We start from the raw sequence: 21,490 nt of genomic DNA on the forward strand, positions 1-21,490 counted from the left end.
AATCATGCTGCAGCTATACAAAGTCCTGGTTAGACCACCCAGTGCTATTACTAAAGCAAAATACTGCATATGTAAGGAAATCTGAAATAAACACAGAAAATGCTGGAAATACTCAGCAAGTTAGGCAGTATCTGTAAAGAGAAAAACAGAGTTAATGTTTCAGTTCGATGACCCTTCGTCACAACTGAGAAAAGTTAGAGGTGTAACAGCTTTTAAGCAAGTACAGAGACAGGGAAAGGGGGAGGAGGAGGAAAGAACAAAAAGGAAGGTCTGTGATAGGGTGGAAGGCAGGAGAGATTAAATGACAAAAGGAATGATGGCACAAGGCAAAAGGAGATGGTCATGGGACAAGTAAAGGAACAAAAGATGGGTCTAGAGGAGGTGTAAATGGCAATATCAGAATCATCTGCAACAGCTGCCATCTGAAAGAATGGGGCAGAGATTATGATTTGTAATTGTTGAACTCAATGTTGAGTCTGGAAGCTTATGTTAAGCTTCATTGGAATAGCGTAGGAGGTCGAGGATAGAGAGGTCAGAGTGGGAGTAGGGCAGAGAATTTAAATGACAGGTGACCAGAATCTCGGGGTCACGCTTGCGGACTGAATGGAGGTGTTCCACAAATGGTCACCTAATCTCCGTTTGGTCTCTCCAATGTAGAGAAGACCACATCGTGAGTAGTGAATACTGTATAGTAAATTGAAAGAAGTACATGTAAATCATGGAGTACTAGGTTCAGTTGTGGGCATCACACATTCTGAAGGATATTTTGGCCTTGGTGGGAGTGCAGTGTAGATTTACTGAAATGATACCTGGACTCCAAGGGTTAAATTATGAGGAGAGATTACACAAACTAGGGTTGTATTCACTGGAATTTAGAAGATTAAAGGATAATTTGATCGAAACTGTCAAGATATTAAGGGGAACTGATAGGGTAGATAGAGAGAAACTATTTACGCTGCCTGGGGAATGTAGGACATGGGGACATAGCCTAAAAATTAGAGCTAGGCCTTTCAAGAGTGAAGTTAGGAAACACTTCTACACGCAAAGGGTGGGAGTGGTTTGGAACTCCCTACCGCAAACAGCAGTGAGTCAATTGTTAATTTTAAATCTGAGATTGATAGATTTATGTTAACCAAAGGTATTAAGGAATATGCGGCAGAGGCAGGTATATGGAGTTAGGTCATAGATCAGCCATGATATTGAATGGCAGAACAAGCTCGAGGGGTTCAATATAGCCTGCTCCTGTTCCTATAAGAATTCATGGAGCACTTTCAAATCTTAACATGGGTACTGTTCTGTTGTTGCTGTACCCACAGTGCAATATAAATGGATATGAGAGTATTAATGGAAGTATCTCTAGGATACTTCACCTTGCCTTCTAAATTGAAGTATTTCATATATGAGAGGTAAATGACAGGGTGGAGGGAGCAACCTAGAATCATAGAATTATAGAATACAGTACAGAAAGAGACCATTCAGCCCATCGTGTCTGTGCCAACTCTCTGAAAGAGCTACCAATTAATCACACTCCCCTGCTCTTTACCCATAGCCCTGTAAAAGTGTATGTCAGTTCTGCTCCCTCACACTGCCATGGCTGACCGCCTGTATTAATTGCACAACTGCATCTAATTGAAGTACAAATGCAAATGCATTTACACTGGGGGAGAGATTTCACAACTGAACCTTTATACAATTTAAGCATGTAGTTGCTTCTCAATTAGAACTTTATTTTGAAGGTTGTTGACCTTCTCTAATATCCGCTGAGCAGTTTAACTATACAGGGCAGAAAAGTCCCATGTTCCATCACCCTTGTGTGATGCGTCTCAACTGGTCTTAGTGGGGATTAGTGAATAGAAAATCGACTAAACGCCTGATAACTACTCAGTGACTCCTGCTGGAACATGTGCTTGTGGATCTTAGCTAAGTTCAGGATCAGGCATGTCTGTGATGCCCTTCATGCTAACATAGCCTGTTGCCACTCATTGTCAAGACTCACACATGACTAAACTTAGTTGATGTATCGGTGGGCAGATGGCACCCATGGAACAGTACTCCAGAATGGATTCAACACCTTTAGGAGTAAAGGAGAGGAAGTGAGAAAACTAATGAGGATACATAACCATATTGTTGGCCTGTGTGGGTGTGAACCTGATATTCATCTCCTCAGATGGCTATTGGCTTCTCCAGTATTATCAATGGTGCTAAAGTCACACTGCAGCCAGACACAGAGCTGCATCTGATGGCAGCATTACACGATAAAAAAGAGGAATAAGCAACCCTTCAAAATCTGTATCCCAATAACGTGAAAGAAAATTACGGTTTAAATTTTTTTTTAAACTGATCAAAGTGTGCAACACAAAAGGACATTTCACAGAACCATAGGATGATACAGCATAGGAGGCCATTCGGCCCATTGTGCCTGTGCCAGTTCTTTGGTAGAGCTATCCAATTAATGCCACTCCTCTGCTCTTTCCCCATAGCCTGCAATTTTTTTCCCTTCAAGTGTTTATCCAATTCTCTTTTGAAAGTTACCACTGAATCAGCTTCCACCACCCTTTCAGTGCATTCCAGATCACAACAACTCGCTGTGTCCTCATGTCGCCTCTAGTTCTTTTTGCCAATCACCTTAAATCTGTGTCCTGTGGTTACCGACCCTTCTGCCACTGGCAACAGTTTTTCCTTATTTATTCTATCAAAACCATTCATGATTTTGAACCCCTCTATCAAATCTGACTTTGAACCCCTCTCTCAAAATTGACACAGAGCCAAAGATGAACACATTAGGGCAGGTGACCAAACACTTGGTCAAAGAGCTAGGTTTTAAGCAGCCTCTTAAAAGAGCAGAGAGAGGTGGAAAGGCAAGGAGGTTTGGGGTGGGAACTGCCAAGCTTAGGCCCTAGACGCTGAAGGTACAGCAGGCAAGCAAATGCAAATGTTTTCAGCAGTGCAGGAAACCATTTTCCTTCATGGCAGACAGAGTTCTCAACCCACCGACACAGGCCAGCTGGTCAGATTTTGCATTGATTGGCTGGAGAGACTTTCGACCAACATCAGAGGAGTGAGGGGGTGTGGGGGCGGGGAGGGGAGATCTGTGGCTTGAACATATGTTACAATACTGATTCTGAAACAATTGTGCATATGTGTTGGGCCTCTGCTCTCAAATCTGCCCTGCAATGCAAATGTGATGGTGTCCAAGTGTGAAGTGTTCCTGTATCTTGATGGCTGCCGTCAGAGCCAGCACACAGCAGAAACCTGCTTTCTCATCATAGGCGGTCCCTCGTGTCGAGGATGACTTGCTTCCACGCCAAAAAGGGATGAGTTCACAGGTGTTTCAATGAGGGACCTAATACTTCAGGTCCCGAACTACATCCTGAAAGGTGGAAAATGCCTGTGCATGGACTTTTTTTTTTAAAACGTGTGGTGGCGATTGCTGCCCAAGTACCGCCGAGGATGGAGTTGGGCCCACAAAGGGTACTTTCTATTGGTCGCCTGGCAACGCCAATAGTGACTGGAGACAGACTGCAAAGAGAAGAACCAGGAAAAGTGGGACTCATGGGTCTCTATTTGAATGGTGCTCACCCACAGCACAAGGGCAATATAAAAAAGCTGAACAGATGCAGTCCCATACAATCGAAATGAAATTATCACTGAAATATAACAACTGGACAGCGTGAATTCACTTATTTTATACAGATCGATACTTCCTAACAGTGAAAAGCTAATGGTACCTCAGAAGAATGCAAATCACTTGCTCCTATCCACATTCAAATACTGCAATCACTGACAGGTATTTCCAATTGAACAGAATAGAGCAACAGGCACATTTGCTAACCACTTGCTTGAAATTGCAGTGTCTAATCCAGTAACTTTGCAGACACTGGCCCCATTTATCTTGCATACTCTTGCTTAGGTTGATTTATATTCATGAGGTAATAACTTAGCATCATTTGAGTCCCTGCTCCAAATGGCAATTAACAAAGCATCTCAATTGTGGATCACGACTGATTTCAAATACATGACTAATAACTTGCCGACTATATTCTCGACACGTACTGTTATTTCTGAGTTACATCAACACATCCATTTGTTTCCCCCACAAATTTTCCCCGGGGAAAGCTTACTGACTGACACTTTGACAGTTTATTTCTCGGTGTGTATACTAAGATTCAGCCACACTGCACTCTACAGCCTCTAGACTGACACTGCGGTCCACTCTGAATTTCCAAATGTGCCATGATCAACTCTGCTACATTGATGCGATTATCGTTTGATGGGCTGTGGGAAAACAAATGGCCTAGAAATTGGAGTACTCCACCCTGGGGGGGGGAGGAAGTGGGATGATCGGAAGAGGAAGAGTGGCAGCGATTGGGAGAGGGGAGGAGGATTGGGAGGAGGCTGAGTAGGAGCTGGCAACAGTCTTCGGAGCTGCAGTGGAGCTGGGAGAAGCACTCCTGCTCCTCCACACTCAACTTTCAGGTAAGTACAATTTTAGTAGCTGCCTCCAACGAGCTCTTTACACACTGGTGGTTAGATCGCATATAAAGCAGGTTTTACTGAATGCAGCCATCCTGGCAGCAGTGCAAATCAATTTGGTAAAGGGTCCATCAAACAGCTTATGCAATCTATTTCAGGCATGAGCGTGGTCACCTCGTTTGATGGCTATACCAATATGGCAGATGGTGCATTTCCAGTGCAGAATGTACTCCTCTGCATTGCCCGCCATATTGGATGCTTTCGTGCCTTTTTAAGCCTCTAAAGGGGGCGCAGCGACATCAGATTTCTAGGTCATACAGTTTAATTTTCAAATTCCAAAGGACAAAAAAGCACAGGCAGTTTTAGAAATTCAACATTTGTGTTTGCTCCCTTGGGCCTTCATGTATTTATGTTTATTTTCCCCTATAAGACAAGTGAAGGAATGTTGTGTACACTTAGTGCTTATTGTACAAAGCTCATTTAATTATTTAATTTCACATATTAGAGTCATTCTTGAGTTTTACAGAGCTGTTGGTTATATTTTGTTGGTTTTCTAGATTGTTATGTATCATCATCATCATCATCATCATAGGCAGTCCCTCAGGGTCGAAGGTGACTTGCTTCCACACTAAAATTGAGTACTCAGGTGACTGATGAACGCATTTTAAACAGTGGAAGATGCCTGTGCGTGAATTCTTTCAACGTGGGGTGGCCGTTACACATCAGCCACCACACAGGCTTAACGGAGCAAGGTCCTGGTCCAGTGGCAAGGGGATCCAAGACAACTGGAGATCAGGCTCCGCCACATGTGCCAATACATACACACAAACTCAAGCATACTTCTACTATCCTCCTTCCCATAGGATCTCTCTCTATGTGGAATTCATAGTACGCAAAATGGTTCTGTGTTGTAAAGTACAGGAAGAAGGCTAAAGGCACTGTTATCATGGAGCTAAGTGCCTCCACATATTCATGTAAAAATTATGCTCACTTCTTAATAGACACCTAAAGTACTATAGATGAGCACAAATGCTTTTGTGTTTTAATGAGGACAATTGCTCACTATGGGGTATTCCCATTACCAGGCTGCCACTGCACTCCATTAGATGGTAGCTGAGGCCTACTGACTGAGTTTGTTTCTCTCTATGTTGTAAAGCAAATCTTCATACATAAAGAAGAATGGAAAGACTGTTTCTACAGAACTATGTGGAACCTCTCCACTAATGTTGTTTGTTTGATATCCGTGCATTGATTTCATACAGAAAACATCTCTGCTACATTAGCTTTAAAAGTACTTGAATACGCACCATGTTGTGATTTAATGTGAAATACTAATAATGGCTGTGGTTAAAAAAATAAATAACCGGATGCCTTGATTTACAGAATGTTAAAAGCAGCATTTACTGAGCTGCAGTTGGGTCCACCTGCCCATTAACAGGCCCTTCCTTTTTGATGCAGAAAAAAAGGGTTAAAGGTCGCCAAGGTCATGTCTGCATTATGATCACGTGCATCACAAGCTACTTGCCATTTAATTAGCAGGAAAAAACACCTTTTTAAGGATAGCACAGGTAGGGAGGTAGAAAGGAGAAAGATTTTATACTTAGAAAATCAAGTTGAACTCGGCAGAAGAAAATATATTAGTCAGGAATAGTGCCGAATTAAAGTTAAAATAAGACACAAAATAATAGGGCAAAAGGGAATGTTCGGGTAAACACGAGATTTTCCCCAACCTAACGCACATTTTAACGTGATTTATTCGCGTTAAAAGTGCTTTTTTGTTTTGCACAAAATTCCCCAAACCTTAAGAATGGCGTTTTGAAGATATCGATAAAAAGCGGCTCGGCCTGGTGCAACGCGGAAATAAACCGCACCGCCTATGTTTGGCCATTCGGCGAACCCGCTTTTCAAAGGAAAAAAACACACATGAGAAAAGCCGGCATTGCAGCCTCAGAAACATTGGTAAGTAGGAAGACCTGCAAAAAAGGTAAGTTAAAGTTTTTATTTTTAAATTCTTTTGCAGCAATTACTTAGTTAAGGGTCTTTTAAGTGTTTTGTGATTTTTGATTTTTTGTTTCTTGGAATTTTTTTTTGTGTTTTCTCACCTCCCAGGGCCTGTATTTTTTGCGTTGACAGGCCTCGGGCTAAAGTTGGTGAGATTGCGGTTTTTACTGCAAATCGTCATGCAATGCCGTTTTTTTTTTAAAAAGAACAGGTGTATTTTGTGGCCAAATGAACCCCCTTAAGAAATGGCGAAATTTTTATTCTTATTTATTCATTATTTTGTAGTTATTTATTAAATTATTTAGTAAATTAATTAATTATTTATTTATTCATTTATTTATTAAATAATGACAGGCTGGAGAATTTCTAGCCCCTTAAGGAAAATATTTGTATCATAAATTATATTTTAGTGTTTATTATAGTAGCTCAGGTTTAGTAGTACAATAGTAAAGCTTGCTGATGTGTGAGCAGCTATGTTATGGTGTTTGTGTCCTCCACCCATTCCCAGAGTTAAGGACTGTGCATCATGTAGAGAGAGGGGAATCAAAATTTAAAAAAAAATAAAAAAACAGTAAAAGGGATTATTATTTGAATGGGGAGAAATTACAACATGCTGCGGTGCAGAGGGACCTGGGGGTCCTTGTGCATGAATCCCAAAAAGTTAGTTTGCAGGTGCAGCAGGTAATCAGGAAGGCGAATGGAATGTTGGCCTTCATTGCGAGAGGGGTGGAGTACAAAAGCAGGGAGGTCCTGCTGCAACTGTACAGGGTATTGGTGAGGCCGCACCTGGAGTACTGCGTGCAGTTTTGGTCACCTTACTTAAGGAAGGATATACTAGCTTTGGAGGGGGTACAGAAACGATTCACTAGGCTGATACCGGAGATGAGGGGGTTATCTTATGATGATAGATGGAGTAGACTGGGTCTTTACTCGTTGGAGTTCAGAAAGATGAGGGGTGATCTTATAGAAACATTTAAAATAATGAAAGGGATAGACAGGATAGAGGCAGAGAGGTTGTTTCCACTGGTCGGGGAGACTAGAACTAGGGGGCACAGCCTCAAAATATGGGGGAGCCAATTTAAAACCAAGTTGAGAAGGAATTTCTTCTCCTAGAGGATTGTGAATCTGTGGAATTCTCTGCCCAAGGAAGCAGTTGAGGCTAGCTCATTGAATGTATTCAAATCACAGATTGATAGATTTTTAACCAATAAGGGAATTAAGGGTTACGGGGAGCGGGCGGGTAAGTGGAGCTGAGTCCACGGCCAGATCAGCCATGATCTTATTGAATGGCGGAGCAGGCTCGAGGGGCAAGATGGCCTATTCCTGTTCCTAATTCTTATGTTCTTATGTTCTTATGCAACTGATAGTGCCCCAGTGCCTCAATGGATAAATGCACTGATTGGTGTGGTGCAAATGAAGAGCAGCATGGTCCCAGATTCTGCCCTAGACTGTGCTGAGGTAGCTGATGTCAGCCGGGGAAGCAGTGAGTCTCTATAACTGGCTTCTGAATCCCAAGGACAGACAAGAATCAACCAGATTCCTATTAAACCTTCTGTGGATCCTTTGCTTATGTAAATTCCAGGTCACGATAAGATTGATTGAAGAATAGGATTAAATTCAGTTCCAAAGACACCCAGGTCAAAGAGCTGCCCAGCTCTCACTTTCGAGACTGACACAAGAAGAATTTGCCATTGTTGTAAATTATGGCAGCTGAAAGGAAAAGCTCACTGCTCTCCACCAAGTATTATTTTCTTTTTATCACATTGTTTGCCCAAGGCGCAATGGAATTGCTCAATTTTCCATTGAACTGGATAGATGCATCAGACAAATTAGATCTTTTTCTCACAGTTGGATTGTACTGACTGAAAAAAAGAACTACTGATCTGATGTCAATTTACTGAATGTCACAGTTCATCTCTTCTCCAAATCTAAGACTAATATACTCTTATTATCTAACAAAGAAGAACATTTAAGTCCAAGAGAGTTCCTGACATCACAGAAACTGTGTAATGAAAATGGTAGTTGAAATAACTCCAATAACATCTCTGTCAATAGATACAATTTGATTATAGGGTCCCAAAATAGACCATTTACAGGGTTGTAACAAGCCAACAATGAGTGTGATCTTATTTCCCACTCCCACATACAGTAAGTAATACAATATATACAGCTGAAATGATAATTACAGCTATATGATAATTTTCAAACACAGTCAAGTATAAAGTAGTGTTTTAAAGTCTGTGCTCACCGAAAGGTCATCTGGAACACCTGACCCTGATTGACCTGCTGCGACTTGTTGTTGTAGCCATGTAGCATCTCCACAAAGAGTGTGTCATTCAGTTTGGCATCAAGCTTCTGGCACTTGGCACCCTCACACGCCTCTGATAGTAGCACACAAGATTTACCATCTGCTGCCAGTCTGTACTCCTCCACACAGCTGCCAGCAGAGAAAGAAGCTTCATCAGTCAGTAACAGACCTTGGGAAAGAAGGAATCTCTTAATGTTCACTACAAGATGTCATTTGGAACATTACCACCAGCCAATTAGATATTTTATGGGTAGGAAAGTTTACAACATACACTAAATACTGCAAGGTTGCCCATTTTCAAATGGAATGAAAATCAGGTGAGTTCTATAACAGGCGGGCGATCTGTTCTGCTAGCTTACCCCCTATGTGGCAAAGACAGAAATTTAACCCCCTGGTCTTTCTCATACTTTACCCCTCCATATAACTTGCTGACAATTTCTTTCCCCGCTGTTTTGAACTTTGATTTGGAATGTTTACACACTATTATTTAATGTTCATACATTGTTCTCGATTGGTTTCAATGACAGCAGTCACCCATCAGTACCTCGCACATGTGACCATGATTGTGAGACAGCAAATTATCCAGCAGTGGAAGGACATCACAACCGGGGCCATCCTGAGCTCAGCCAATATCCGCCCCCACATACTCTGAGTAGGCAGTCATCACAGAGTGAGCGGGAGCCCCGAGCCAACGTTCCCTTCCCTAACCCAGAGGAAATGTGAACAACTGTAGTCAGGCCCTTACCGCCATCAGCAGCCAAGCTACTGATAGCAGCTGACTGTACAGACTGAAGGCTGAAACCAAGACCTTCCTGTGCTGCGCAGCTCAGAGATGGAGCCTTTATCTCTGAGCCAATGGGACAGCAAGAAGAATGGTTTTGTAATCATTGAAAGATGAGGTAATTGAACTATTGAATGAAATGCCACAAATGAATCCTAGGCTTGTTCGACATTTGATAACAACTTGGTGACTGAGCTATAAAAATAGGTAATAGATTTCAAAAAGTGCTCAGCATTATATCTATGATTTCTATTTTACACAGGCTGTCTTTTATGCATTCTTTTATGACTCGAATATAACCGTATTCATAAGATATCCACTGCACTGTAGCAAACATCATTTTCTATGACTGCATTTTACTTTTAAACTGAGTTTCAAAAGCGTCTTTAATCTTAAAATGTTATTAATATTAAAATGTTCCAGACTGCTTAACTGTTTGAGAACCGCAATTCTGCACTAAATTTCAAAAACGTTTATTCAAAGAATGCTGTGAACTTGAAAATACTCTTTTTGCCCCATATATTTCCTTTGCATACCAAAGAACCTTCAAAGAGTTTAATCTTTTTCTCATCCATATGCCTCTGGATTATGATTACTTCAAAGTGACCTGCTATTATAGAATTTAATCAACATAGTTCCCCCGCCTAGTATTCAATCTACAAGATTGAATGTCTGAAATGTCTATCTTTAATCATAACTTGGCAGCAAACTGACATCAAGAAAAGCACTGAAGGTATTTCCCCAATGATATTCCCCAGGCAGCATTGGAAATGTACATATATTGCTTTTTCTCCCCTTTGTAGATAACAGAAAACTTTATCAATGTTTTGAAAGCCGTAAAGAGCATTCTGTATTCAAACTTCTGAAAACTTGATATTTGTGACAGTTTTTGAAGTTAAATGGGCAAAAAAGAATGGCAGGGGAAGGGGAGGCAGGGACAATTTAAAAAATATATATTTCATTAGTTATTTATCTACCTCACTGAGATGAAACTGTTGTTTCAGTACCTTTCACTTCAGAAGTACACAGCTGCCATTTTGAAATATCATTGAGTATACAAGGCCACCTCTGTATGTTATTCATCTCTTATGGCTACAGCAGTGTAGTGATTATGTTACTGAACCAGTAATCCAGAGACCTGCACTAATAATGCAGAGAATGTGAGTTGAAATCGCACCAAGGCAATTTGAGAATTTGAATTCAGATAAAACAAAAATCTGGAAATAAAAACTGATATCAGTAGAAGTGACCATGATAAAGCTGTCGGATTGTCGTAAAAACCCAATTGATTTAGTCATGTCCTTTGGGGAAGGAAACTATGCTGTCCTTACCCTGTATTTTTTTTAATTTGTTCTAGGAAGTGGGCATCATGGCAAGACCAGCATTTATTCTCCATCCCTAATTGCCCTTGAGAAGGTTGTGGTGAGCCACCTTTTTGAACTACTGCAGTCCATGTGGTGAAGGTACTCCCACAATGCTGTTTGGGAGGGAGCTCCAGGATTTTGACCCAGCGACAATGAAGGAACAGCGATATTCTTCGACGTCAGGCTGGTGTGTGACTTGGAGGTAGTGGTATTCCCATGTGCCTGCTGCCTTTAACCTTTTAGGTGATGGAGGTCAAGGGTTTGGGAGGTGCTGCCGAGGAAGCCTTGGCGAGTTGCTGCAGTGCATCTGGTGTATATGTGACTCCAGTCCCACACCAATAATGTATGATGCTTAACTACCGTCTGCAGAGGCCGAGCTGCCACTCAGTTGTATGAAACTGCTTTCAAGAAGAAGGTCCATCATCACCTTCTAAAGGCAACTATGGGCAATTAACACCAGCCTTGTCAGCAATGCCCACATCCCAAGAATGAAAAATAATAGAGATGATTTTTTGGAAGTCCCTTGGCATGATTTCAGAGGTGATTACAATCCTGTTGGTGGATATAGCTATCTCTAATTGATGCACCTTTTCCACAAGGTCACTAAGGAATTGACACATACTCCCTGCCAGACCAGACAAAGGACCCCAACTTGTAGCATCACATTATAAAATGGCAGGTAGAATGGGGCTCGTTGCAAATCCACCAGTAGACCAGTAAGAAACTAAACGTACAGCAGCAAGAACTGAATTTTCCCCCTCTCTCTGCAAACTGATCAAAAATCAGATGTAACTCCCTCCCCGATGCTGTCAGTTGTTTAGAACGTGTGGCCCAATTTCCAGCTCACGAATGTGGCACTGGTTAGGAACAGCACATCTGCAGTACACTGCACCTGACCATGCTCGGGCATGCCTCACTTTCTGGGGTCCCTCAGACTATCTGGCTTGAGAGGGTTTCCAGTTCAAGCACTCTCCCTTTTCCAGGCAACGCATGGCCACAACAACAGGAGAAAGTGGAGAGAGGCTGGCTAAATGTTCCCTTTTGCCTCATGGGTCTGTTGGAAAACTATCCCAATATTTTTCAAATTAAGTTTTTGCTTCCTTCCTGAATGGAATGAGTCTGCAATAATAAAACTGAATATTATAGTAAGAAGCCCATTATGGCTTCAGACAATGAAGGCAACTTGGGGGCCTTTCAGACTTAAATAACGGCTCAGTTGGTTGGATATATATCTCTGTTTCTCAGGAAAATGACAGCCAAGTTTATGTGAATGTTTAAATCTGTACTTACCCACAGAACATAAGAATATTATTGGATGAGGGGTCTTCGGTCAAGGGCACCGTCTGCTGTAAGCAGAGTTGTTCACAGCCTCCATTAAATCCATCAGAACAGTCAATTCCTTTGGTGTAGTCAAAGCAACCCGAGTCATCCCTCATAGGTCTCAGGCCCACAGGACACTGAAACAAGAGAAAAGTTGCTAGAATTTAGGCTTTGTTATTTTTGGAATATTTAACAGAATTAACATTGAACGGTTCACAAGTTTTCTATTTGAAACGAATGGAAAAATTATCTGGTCAAACTTATTGAGGCCAAAATTTCCCCTCTCCTTAAGGCCTGTTACCACCGTAAATCAGCAGCCATGCTGCGGAGTGGAGTGGAGTGGCCGCCGACTTTTTGTGGAATAGCTGCTGACAGCCCAATTGCCCTGCCGAGATTTCCCGGTGGTGCCCCGATCCCCCCCACTATCGCTCCACTGCTGCCAATTCGTGGTAAGGGCGTCATCACTGTGCACATCGCCGATCTACAGTGGTCCAGTGAGGCTGTGGCGTTCTGCAACGGTCATGCGGCTTGCACTGCCGCTGCCGCCATGTTTTTTTTTGTCAGCCAACTGCCATGTCATGCCCGATAGTTGTATCCCCAGGTTTGGCCAGACCTCCAACAGGCAGCCTGGGACCCCCACTTGGGTACCAGACTGCTGGCCCAGCCAAAACCCTCCCTGGTGGCCCAGTGGGCTGAAGTTTTAAAATCGGGGTGGCTCTCTCCTTTAAGAGAAGGGGAAAGTTGTGTTGACGTGGCGCCGTGATGATGTCATCGCGATGGTCAATTTGCACCGCCCCAAACTTCCGCCCCTCAAGTGCTGTCACCGCCCCCATTAAGAGCGACTTCCGGATCCAAGTAAAAAAAAAACAACAAAGAGCGGAATGTTGCTCAAGAGGCGACCTGAACCGCAGCTACGGTAAAAATCATTCAAAAGGGGTGCATGCGCCCCGTTTCGGGGAGAGGGGAAATTTCTACCCCACTGAGGTTTCAAGGTTACAGGGCATTGCTAATACCACAACAGACTTTTTCATTGTGCTTTTGCTGCAATCACGGTCAGAGGTCACACCTGAGCTATGATTAGGGGACAAAGTAGGGGAGGTGGATGAAGGCATGGCAGAAGAGTAGGTTTTAAGGAGACTTATAAAGGTGGGGAGCGATACAGCAATGTGGAGGAGTTTATGAAGAGTGTTTGAGAGCTTTGGGTCAAAATAGCTGAAGTCTCAGGAGCCAAAGACAGAGCTGCGGGGAGAACACTCAGTAGACCATAGTTGGTGGAGTGAAGAACATAGGGCAAAAGATAGGATGGAATGAGGTTGTGGCAGGATCTCGAGATGAGAAGAAAGATTTTAAAGCTGATGCGCTGAGGGAAGGGGAGCCAATGGAGGTCATCAGTGCTTTCATGGTTGGAGGTCAGGCCTGAGCAGGAGTAGGGAACAAAGCAGGGGAGGTGGATGAAGGTTTGGGAGAAGAAATAGGTTTTAAGGAGACTTATAAAGGTGGGGAGAGATACAATTAGTGTAATTGATGAATAGGACTTCCTGTGGAATGGGATGAGTTCTGGATGTGTTGGTGTTTACGCAAGGTGGAACTCAGGAGGCGGATTTTGAAAGAATAGAAAATCTCTCAGCAATGACAGTCAGCTTGTTTCTTTCACCGATGTGCAATAATGACACTGATTTCTGAGCACTAATTTGTTATGTTGGTCTTTGATAGGAAGGAACCAATAGCTGTAACTCCACATCAGTATTGTCGTATTCAAGCTATTGACATAACATTGTTATACATCTGTGCTTTCTCAGTCATCTGCTGGAAAAGCATTGATGTTTCCAATCCTGCATGGTCACCAACATTCTGACACATTTTGACAAAAAGGGAATGTCAGTTGAGTTAACATGATGTCGATATGTGCCGAGCTATCATTCAATAGGTCCTGTGCCAAGTCAGAGCTCAATGTCTACACAATCACAATGTTTTTCATGGTAACATATTCGTTGTATGCCTGAGGAAACATTTCTGTGGAATCCCTAAACATTAGCAAAGAGGACTCATTTTAGTTAAACTATTGACAGGTAAAAGGAAAAGATGGATACTTCTGCACTGTCAAAATCTCCAATTCATCGGTGTTCACACTGATGCTTTGTGGCATCACATAAATAAACAGAAGCAGTGCTACTTTTGCTGAAGCTACATTAATATTTATCAACAGCATGGATGTCCTATGTAATCATTTGCACAAAGTAAAAAATACCAGTTGGCACCATATGAGTGAATTTCCAATTGCAAAAATGTCATGAAGCAAGCACTGTCATCAAATCATTAGCACATAACCAACAAATATATTTAATCATAACCCCATGAGAGCTACAATCATCAGCATTTACTAATTTGGCAAAAATAAAGTACTCCAGGGCATTATATAAACCAGATCGACTGCTCGGTAATTTCCACGTGGTCATTGTGGACACTGGAGTGGCTTCAGATTACTAATAATGGGCCCAATTTACAAAGGAGTTGCTCCGTTTTTCTTGGAACAACTTGATTTTTCTGGAGTATCTTAAAAATCCCCATTTTGCACATTTAATTTTCGCCAGTGTAAGTGAGTTAGTTAGGATTTTTTTAGTTTTGTTTTTTTTCCAAAAGGGGGCATTACTAGCCACCGACGCCCGTTTTGGCCATTTAAGCCAGTTTAGACAGCTAATGGTTGCTCCAAACTAACTTAGGCCAGCGTATGTGGACATTTGTGGCCGCACAGAAAACCCTTGCAGAGAGTTAAGAAATCAGCGCAGGTAGCCAGAGATGGGAGGGAAGGAAAGCGGAGAGGACCTTGCAAAGCACTAAACACCTTCACAACAACATTCAAGAAGCACAAAAACCATCAATAATAAATAAAAAATAAAACTTAAGTCCTGCCTTTATAACTCGGCCCGGGAAGTCAGCGGGCCGGCCGGTGCGAGGCGCCACTCGGCCGGGGATAGGTGCGGGTGGGTGGGATGCCCGGGTGGGAGAGAGAGCACAGGGAACTGGCCACACACAACACACAGCAGGCTGGGCTCGCAGAACACGGAGGCTGCAGGAATCACCTTAAACAGGGTCTGGGCTCGGCAGAACACACAGGCTGCAGGAATGAACCAGGCTGCAACAGGCTGGGGGGGCGGGGTGATGGATGAGGAGGGAGAGAAGTCACATGACTGAAGGGAGAGGGGGAAAGAACAAAAGACATTTGGGTGTGGTCCATATACATACCTTAGGGGGGGAGAAGTGCAAAGCTCTGCTGTGCTGCCTGCTTTGCAGCCATTTTTCACCTTCACTGACCTTTGAAAATTTGACTTTTATTTTTAGTATGGGTGCAGCAATATCAATGCCACAAATTTTGCAATGGTTCGGCATCATTGTGCTGCATAGGAGAGAATTGATTAGAGCTCATCACATCAGGAACATCAGAGCCCATAGGCTGCTGGGCAGGAGGCCTTACCCACCTTGGCAATTTTGAGTTAGGCATTTGTACCTGGACCTGAGTGAGGCAGATTGTGTCAGAAGGCTGCGTTTCCACAGAGAAGTTGTCCTTGAGATCTGTGAGTTGCTGAGACCAGATTTACAGCGGAGAAGTGGCAGGTGGACTGCTTTGTCTGTTGAAGTGAAGGGTTACAGCTACACTTTCCTTCTATGTCTCGGGATCGTTTCAAGCTACAACTGGAGATGTGTGCGCTGTCTCTCAACATGGAATACATGTCTCCATTCACCAGGTCATGGCAGCACTGTATGCACGGATGAATGACTTCATCAGTTGAAGCTGGCTCATTGAATGGTTTCAAGTCAAAGATAGATAGATTTTTAAGCAATAAGGGAATTAAGGGTTACGGGGAGAGGGTGGGTAAGTGGAGCTGAGTCCACGACCAGATCAGCCATGATCTTATTGAATGGCGGAGCAGGCTCGAGGGGCTCGATGGCCTACTCCTGTTCCTAATTCTTATGTTCTTATGTTCTTATCAAGTTCCCAATGACCGCCCAAGCAATCCATGACAGGGCTGTGGGGTTCTCAAGGATTGCTGGCTTCCCAAAGGTATTGATTGCACCCACATCACCTTGCGAGCACCTGTGGAGGATGCTGAGCAGTTCAGGAATAGAAAAGGCTTCCACTCCATTAATGTGCAGCTCATGTGTGACGACAAGCATCGCATTACGTCAGTCGATGCAAAATACCCTGGCAGCATCCATGATGCGTTCATCCTACGCGACTGCGTTATATCTGACATGTTTGAGCAGCAGCCAAATGGGCAGAGCTGGCTACTGGGAGACAAAAGATATGGCCTGGCCACCTGGCTCATGAGACCCCTACGCGTAACCCGGACGGAAGCTGACCATCAATACAACATGTTGCATATTGCAACACACAGCATCATAGAGAGGACCATTGGCATCTTGAAACAGCATTTCCGATGCCTGGACCATTCCGGAGGCTACTTACAATATTCTCCTGAGATTGTCGGTCAGTTCACTGTTGTGTGCTGCAAGCTGCATAACTTAGCCATCATGAGGCAGCAGCAGCTGATAGTGGAAGAAGACCCAACTGCGCTGAGAATGGCTGATGATAATGATTTGGAAGATGCAGGTGACGAGCAGGAGGAGGTGGCGGAGGAGGATAATGACGAGGATCAGGAAATCATGCAAGTGCCTGAGGCTGGAGCACGACGTCGGAGGAGGACGGGCCATCGTGCTCCTTTAACGATTGCTTGAGCCTTGCACCAGCAGCTCATCCATGAACGCTTTATTGATGCCTGAGGGCTGTGATAACTATTCTTTGCAGTTGTTCCGAAATCTTGTGATGTGTTAATGCAACATGATTCAGTTTTAATATAAAATATATTTTATTGAAGTGTTCACAATGTACTTCATTTTAGTGTAATAAAATAATTCTTGTATCAAACTTTACTTTAAGATGAATCTTTAAGATCACTTAAAAATGTTAAGATCACTTATAAAGTTGTAAATTTACATAACTTACCAAAAACTTTCAATTTGAAAACAGTTACAACAGTAACATCAAAAATAACAACAACAACAACAGCAGAAAAGAAAGGCTGCACCCATCTCTCATCCACATCTCGGTGAGTGTGCACTTCTTCATGGGGCGGGGGGTGGGGGGAGCAGGTATTAATGTGGAGGGCCCGGTTTGGGTCTCTTCAGAGGCTGTTGCGGGGATTGCAGTGGGAGTGGCAGTTGGTTCTGTAAATGGCGCATGGCCTGGTTGTGTTCACTTATTGCAGCAGCTACCTCACACATGCCCTCCCTGAATACAGGGATATCTTTACAATGTCATTTTAAGCGCAGGAAGTCAGCGCATCTCACGTAACTGCGCCGAAAAAACAGTAGGGCCAAATTTGGGCCCAATAAGCTGGTGGTTAGGGGCAAGCATGTGTATGTAACCCATACGCGTCCTGTCATACTACACAATGCTCAGTGCTGGGGGATTAAGCGGCTGATCAGACATTTGGTTCCTTTCATAAACGGACATGCCATTCTGAAAGGTTTGTAGATGATGCTGATGTTGAAGTTTGTCAATTCATTGAATTATTCTCCATTAATGTTGATGAATTTTCCCAAACCCTAGATTTTCTGATCGGTGTTATTTTAATGCCATTACCCAGTTATAATAAATGTGCATTAAAATAACACCAATTGTAAATTCTAAGCTCAGTGGTCTAATAAGTCACTGATGAATCTGATTTAAATCAAAATAAGAGAGGCAACCAATTTGCACAAAGTGGTGTGATAGGGCATGACATTATTCTCATTATTGCCTGCAAAGAGAGTTGTTGTTCTCTCTATGACTCACACCTACTCATTAAGTTTAATCTTTTAAGTTTAAACCACAAATACAAGGCATTTCTGAATTAGAAACGGCTCTACAACTCAAGTGAAAGAAAGCAGACCTACAGACAACTGAAAGCCAAGGTCCAGCAAAAAACTCGTGACCGAAAGAACAAATAGTGGGTCGGAAAAGTGCAGGAGATCCAGCATCTAGCCGACAATCACGATGTGCGTGGATTTTTTAGCGCAGTCAAGTCCACCTATGGCCCAAGCACTCAAGCTTGGGCTAGAAATTCCCCAGCCCATCAACGACATTTTTGTGAAGAAATAGTAAGTAAAATTCTCGCCATTTTTTAAGTGGGTAAGTTTGTCCAAAAAATACCACTGTCGTTAAAAAACACCGTTGCTGGAGGAATCGTGTTTAATACCGCCGTCCTCTCTAACTTTACAGCGAGGCCGATATTGCCAAAAATACAGGGGCGAAAACAAAACAAATTAGCAAAAATTAAAAAATTACAAAATGAGAAAACATTCACAAAATCCTGAAGAAATGAATCGCTGATATATTTTTTTAAAACTTCAACTTACCTTTTTTTGCAGGCCTTCTTACTTACCAATGTATTTTAAGCTGCAACACGTGCTTTTTCCATGTGTTGTTTTTTCACCCAAGTACGGGTACATCAAACGGCCAAATTTAGGTGGTGCGATTTTTACGGTATGGCAATCCAGAAAATAGTGATATTTTGAAAACAACATTCTTAAACTTTGGGGAATTTTGTGCACTTTATTTTAAGAACAAAAACGCAGTTATAATGCAAAAAAATCGTGTTAAAATGTGCATTAGGCTGGCTAATTTCTAGCCCACTGTCCTATTCCACTGAGAGCCAAGAACGGAGAGGTGCTCATCAAGGACAGAGAGGCAGTCATTCCGCACTGGCGTGAGTGTCCTTGACGTGAGTGTCCTTGACTCTATCCCACAGCATATCACCATCTAGGCACAATCCCAGCCCGGCATGAGATTGAAAAGACCATCTGACAACTGAAAAACAAGGCCTCAGGAGCAGATGGAATCCTTGCCGAAGTACTAAAGCATGGCGGAGAAGTACTCTTGACGTGAATCCATGACCTCATCTCTCCGATCTGGAAGGAGGAGAGCATGCCAGGGGATCTTAGGATGCCTTAATCGTGACAATCTTCAAGAAAGGGGACAAGTCTGACTGTAGTAACTACAGAGTCTCCCTGCCGCAGGGAAAATCATCGCAAGAATCCTCCTCAACCATCTCCTCCCAGTGGCTGAAGAGCTCGTCTCAGAGTTGCAATGCAGATCCCACACCGCACGACAAATCCAAGAAAAATGTAGGGAGCAGCATCAAACACTGTACATGGCTTTTTTTTTATAAGAACATAAGAAATAGGAGCAGGAGTAGGCCAAAAGGCCCCTCGAGCCTGCTCCGCCATTTAATACGATCATGGCTGATCCGATCATGGACTCAAGTCCACTTCCCTGCCCGCTCTCAATAACCCCTTATTCCCTTATCGTTTAAGAAACTGTCTATTATATGTCTTTCTTTGACCTAACAAAGGCCTTCAATTCTGCCAACCGCGAGGGATTATGGAGTGTCCTTCTCAAATTTGTCTGTCCTCAAAAATTCATCACCATCCTCCGCCTGCTTTACAATGACATGCAAACCATGATTCTTACAAACGGATCCACCACAGACCCAATACAAATGCAGACCGGGGCCAAGCAAGGCTGTGTCATCGCACCAATGCTCTTCTCAATCTTCCTCGCTGCAATGCTTCATCTCACTCTTAACAAGCTCCCCACTGGAGCGGAGTTAATCTACAGGACAGGCGTGAAATTGTTCAACCTTAGATGCCTCCAGTCCAGATCCAAGTTTGCTCCAACCTCCATCATTGAAGTACAATATGCAGATGATGCTTGCGTTTGTGCACACTCGGCGTCCGAACTCCAAACCATCGTCAACACCTTCACTGAAGCGTACAAGTGTCTGGGCCTTACCTTAAACATCAGTAAGACAAAGGTCCTCTACCAAACTGCCCCTGCCACACTGTACTGCTCCCCAGTTATCAAGAATCACGATGAGGTCTTAGACAATGTGGACCACTTCCCATACCTTGGGAGCGTACTATCAGCAAGGACAGACATCGATGGCAAAGTCCAACACCGCCTTCAGTGGGCGTTCGGCCGCCTGAGGAAAAGAATGTTCAAAGTCCAGGATCCCAAACCTGGCACCAAGCTCATGGTCTACAGAGCAGTAGTGATACCCACCCTCGTATATGCTTCACAGACATGGACTATGTATAGTAGGCACCTCAAAGTAGTGGAGAAGTACCACCAATGCTGCCTCCGCAAGATCCTGCAAATTCCTTGGCAGGATAGGTTCTCTCTCAGGCCAACATCCCCAGCATCAAGGCATTGACCACACTCGACCAGTTCCAGTGGGTGGGCCACATTGTCCGCATGCCCGGCACTAGACTCCCGAATCAAGCACTCCACTCTGTGCTATGTCAAGACAGGTGAATCCCAGGAGAGAAAATGCTTCAAGGACAACCTCAAAGCCTCCTTGAAAAAATGCAACAACCCCACCTACTCTTGGGAATCCCAGACCCAAGACCGCTCAAAGTGGAGGAGGAGCATCTGAGAAGGCACTGAACACTTAAGTCTCTTCGCCGGGAGCATGCGGAAGCCAATACAAAAAGCGGAAGGAGTGTATGACAAATCAAGCACCCCATCCACCCATCCCTCCAACCACCGTCTGCCTCACCTATAACAGAGACTGTATGTCCCGGATTGGTCTCATCTTTCAGCTTTGAACTCATTTTAGTGTGGAAGCAAGTCATCCTTGACTCCGGGGGACTGCCGAAGAAGAAGTAGATTAATCCTGCAACTCAGTCAGGGAAAGAGCATAGTCTAGAAAAAGGGAAACCAACACTGTAACTTCAATTTTGTGACTCACAATCTTGCTGAGAACTCAGAATTATTTGATAATCCTTCCTAATGAAATATTTTATTAGGAAAGAATGATGAGTGAGGTCTGGGCCATGATGTTGATATCCAGCTGAATAACGTTATTAATACAATTTTGAAGTAGACAGTCAAGTTTTTGCCAGCGCAGGAGATGCAACACTTGTCTTTTTACCTCCTCCCTTCCCACTGTCCAGGGCCCCAAACTTTCCTTCCAGGTGAAATAGCGATTTACTTGTACTTCTTGCAATTTAGTATGCTGTATTCGCTGCTCACAGCGTGGCCTCCTTTACATTGGGGAGACCAAACGCAGATTGGGTGACCGCTTTGCGGAACACCTCCTTTCAGTCCGTAAATGTGACCCCGAGCTTCCGATCGCCTGACACTTTAATTCTCTGCTCCACTCCCACTCTGACCTCTCCATCCATGGCCTCTTGCACTGTCCC

General features: G+C 43.4%; 1 protein-coding gene across 2 annotated transcripts in view; it reads right to left on the bottom strand.

Moving 5' to 3' along the window:
- Window positions 1-21,490, bottom strand: part of LOC139232516 (astrotactin-2) — a 1,052,969-nt gene that overhangs the window by 885,956 nt on the left and 145,523 nt on the right. For both annotated transcript variants that reach the window (XM_070862850.1, XM_070862851.1), the window contains exons 3-4: window positions 12,218-12,384; window positions 8,723-8,911 (exon numbers count right to left, since the gene is read on the bottom strand). In XM_070862850.1, the coding sequence (XP_070718951.1) occupies window positions 8,723-8,911; window positions 12,218-12,384 (356 nt within the window). The remainder of the gene's footprint in view (window positions 1-8,722; window positions 8,912-12,217; window positions 12,385-21,490) is intronic.

This window comes from Pristiophorus japonicus, chromosome 20, assembly GCF_044704955.1.
Source record: "Pristiophorus japonicus isolate sPriJap1 chromosome 20, sPriJap1.hap1, whole genome shotgun sequence".
NCBI classification, from domain to species: domain Eukaryota; kingdom Metazoa; phylum Chordata; class Chondrichthyes; family Pristiophoridae; genus Pristiophorus; species Pristiophorus japonicus.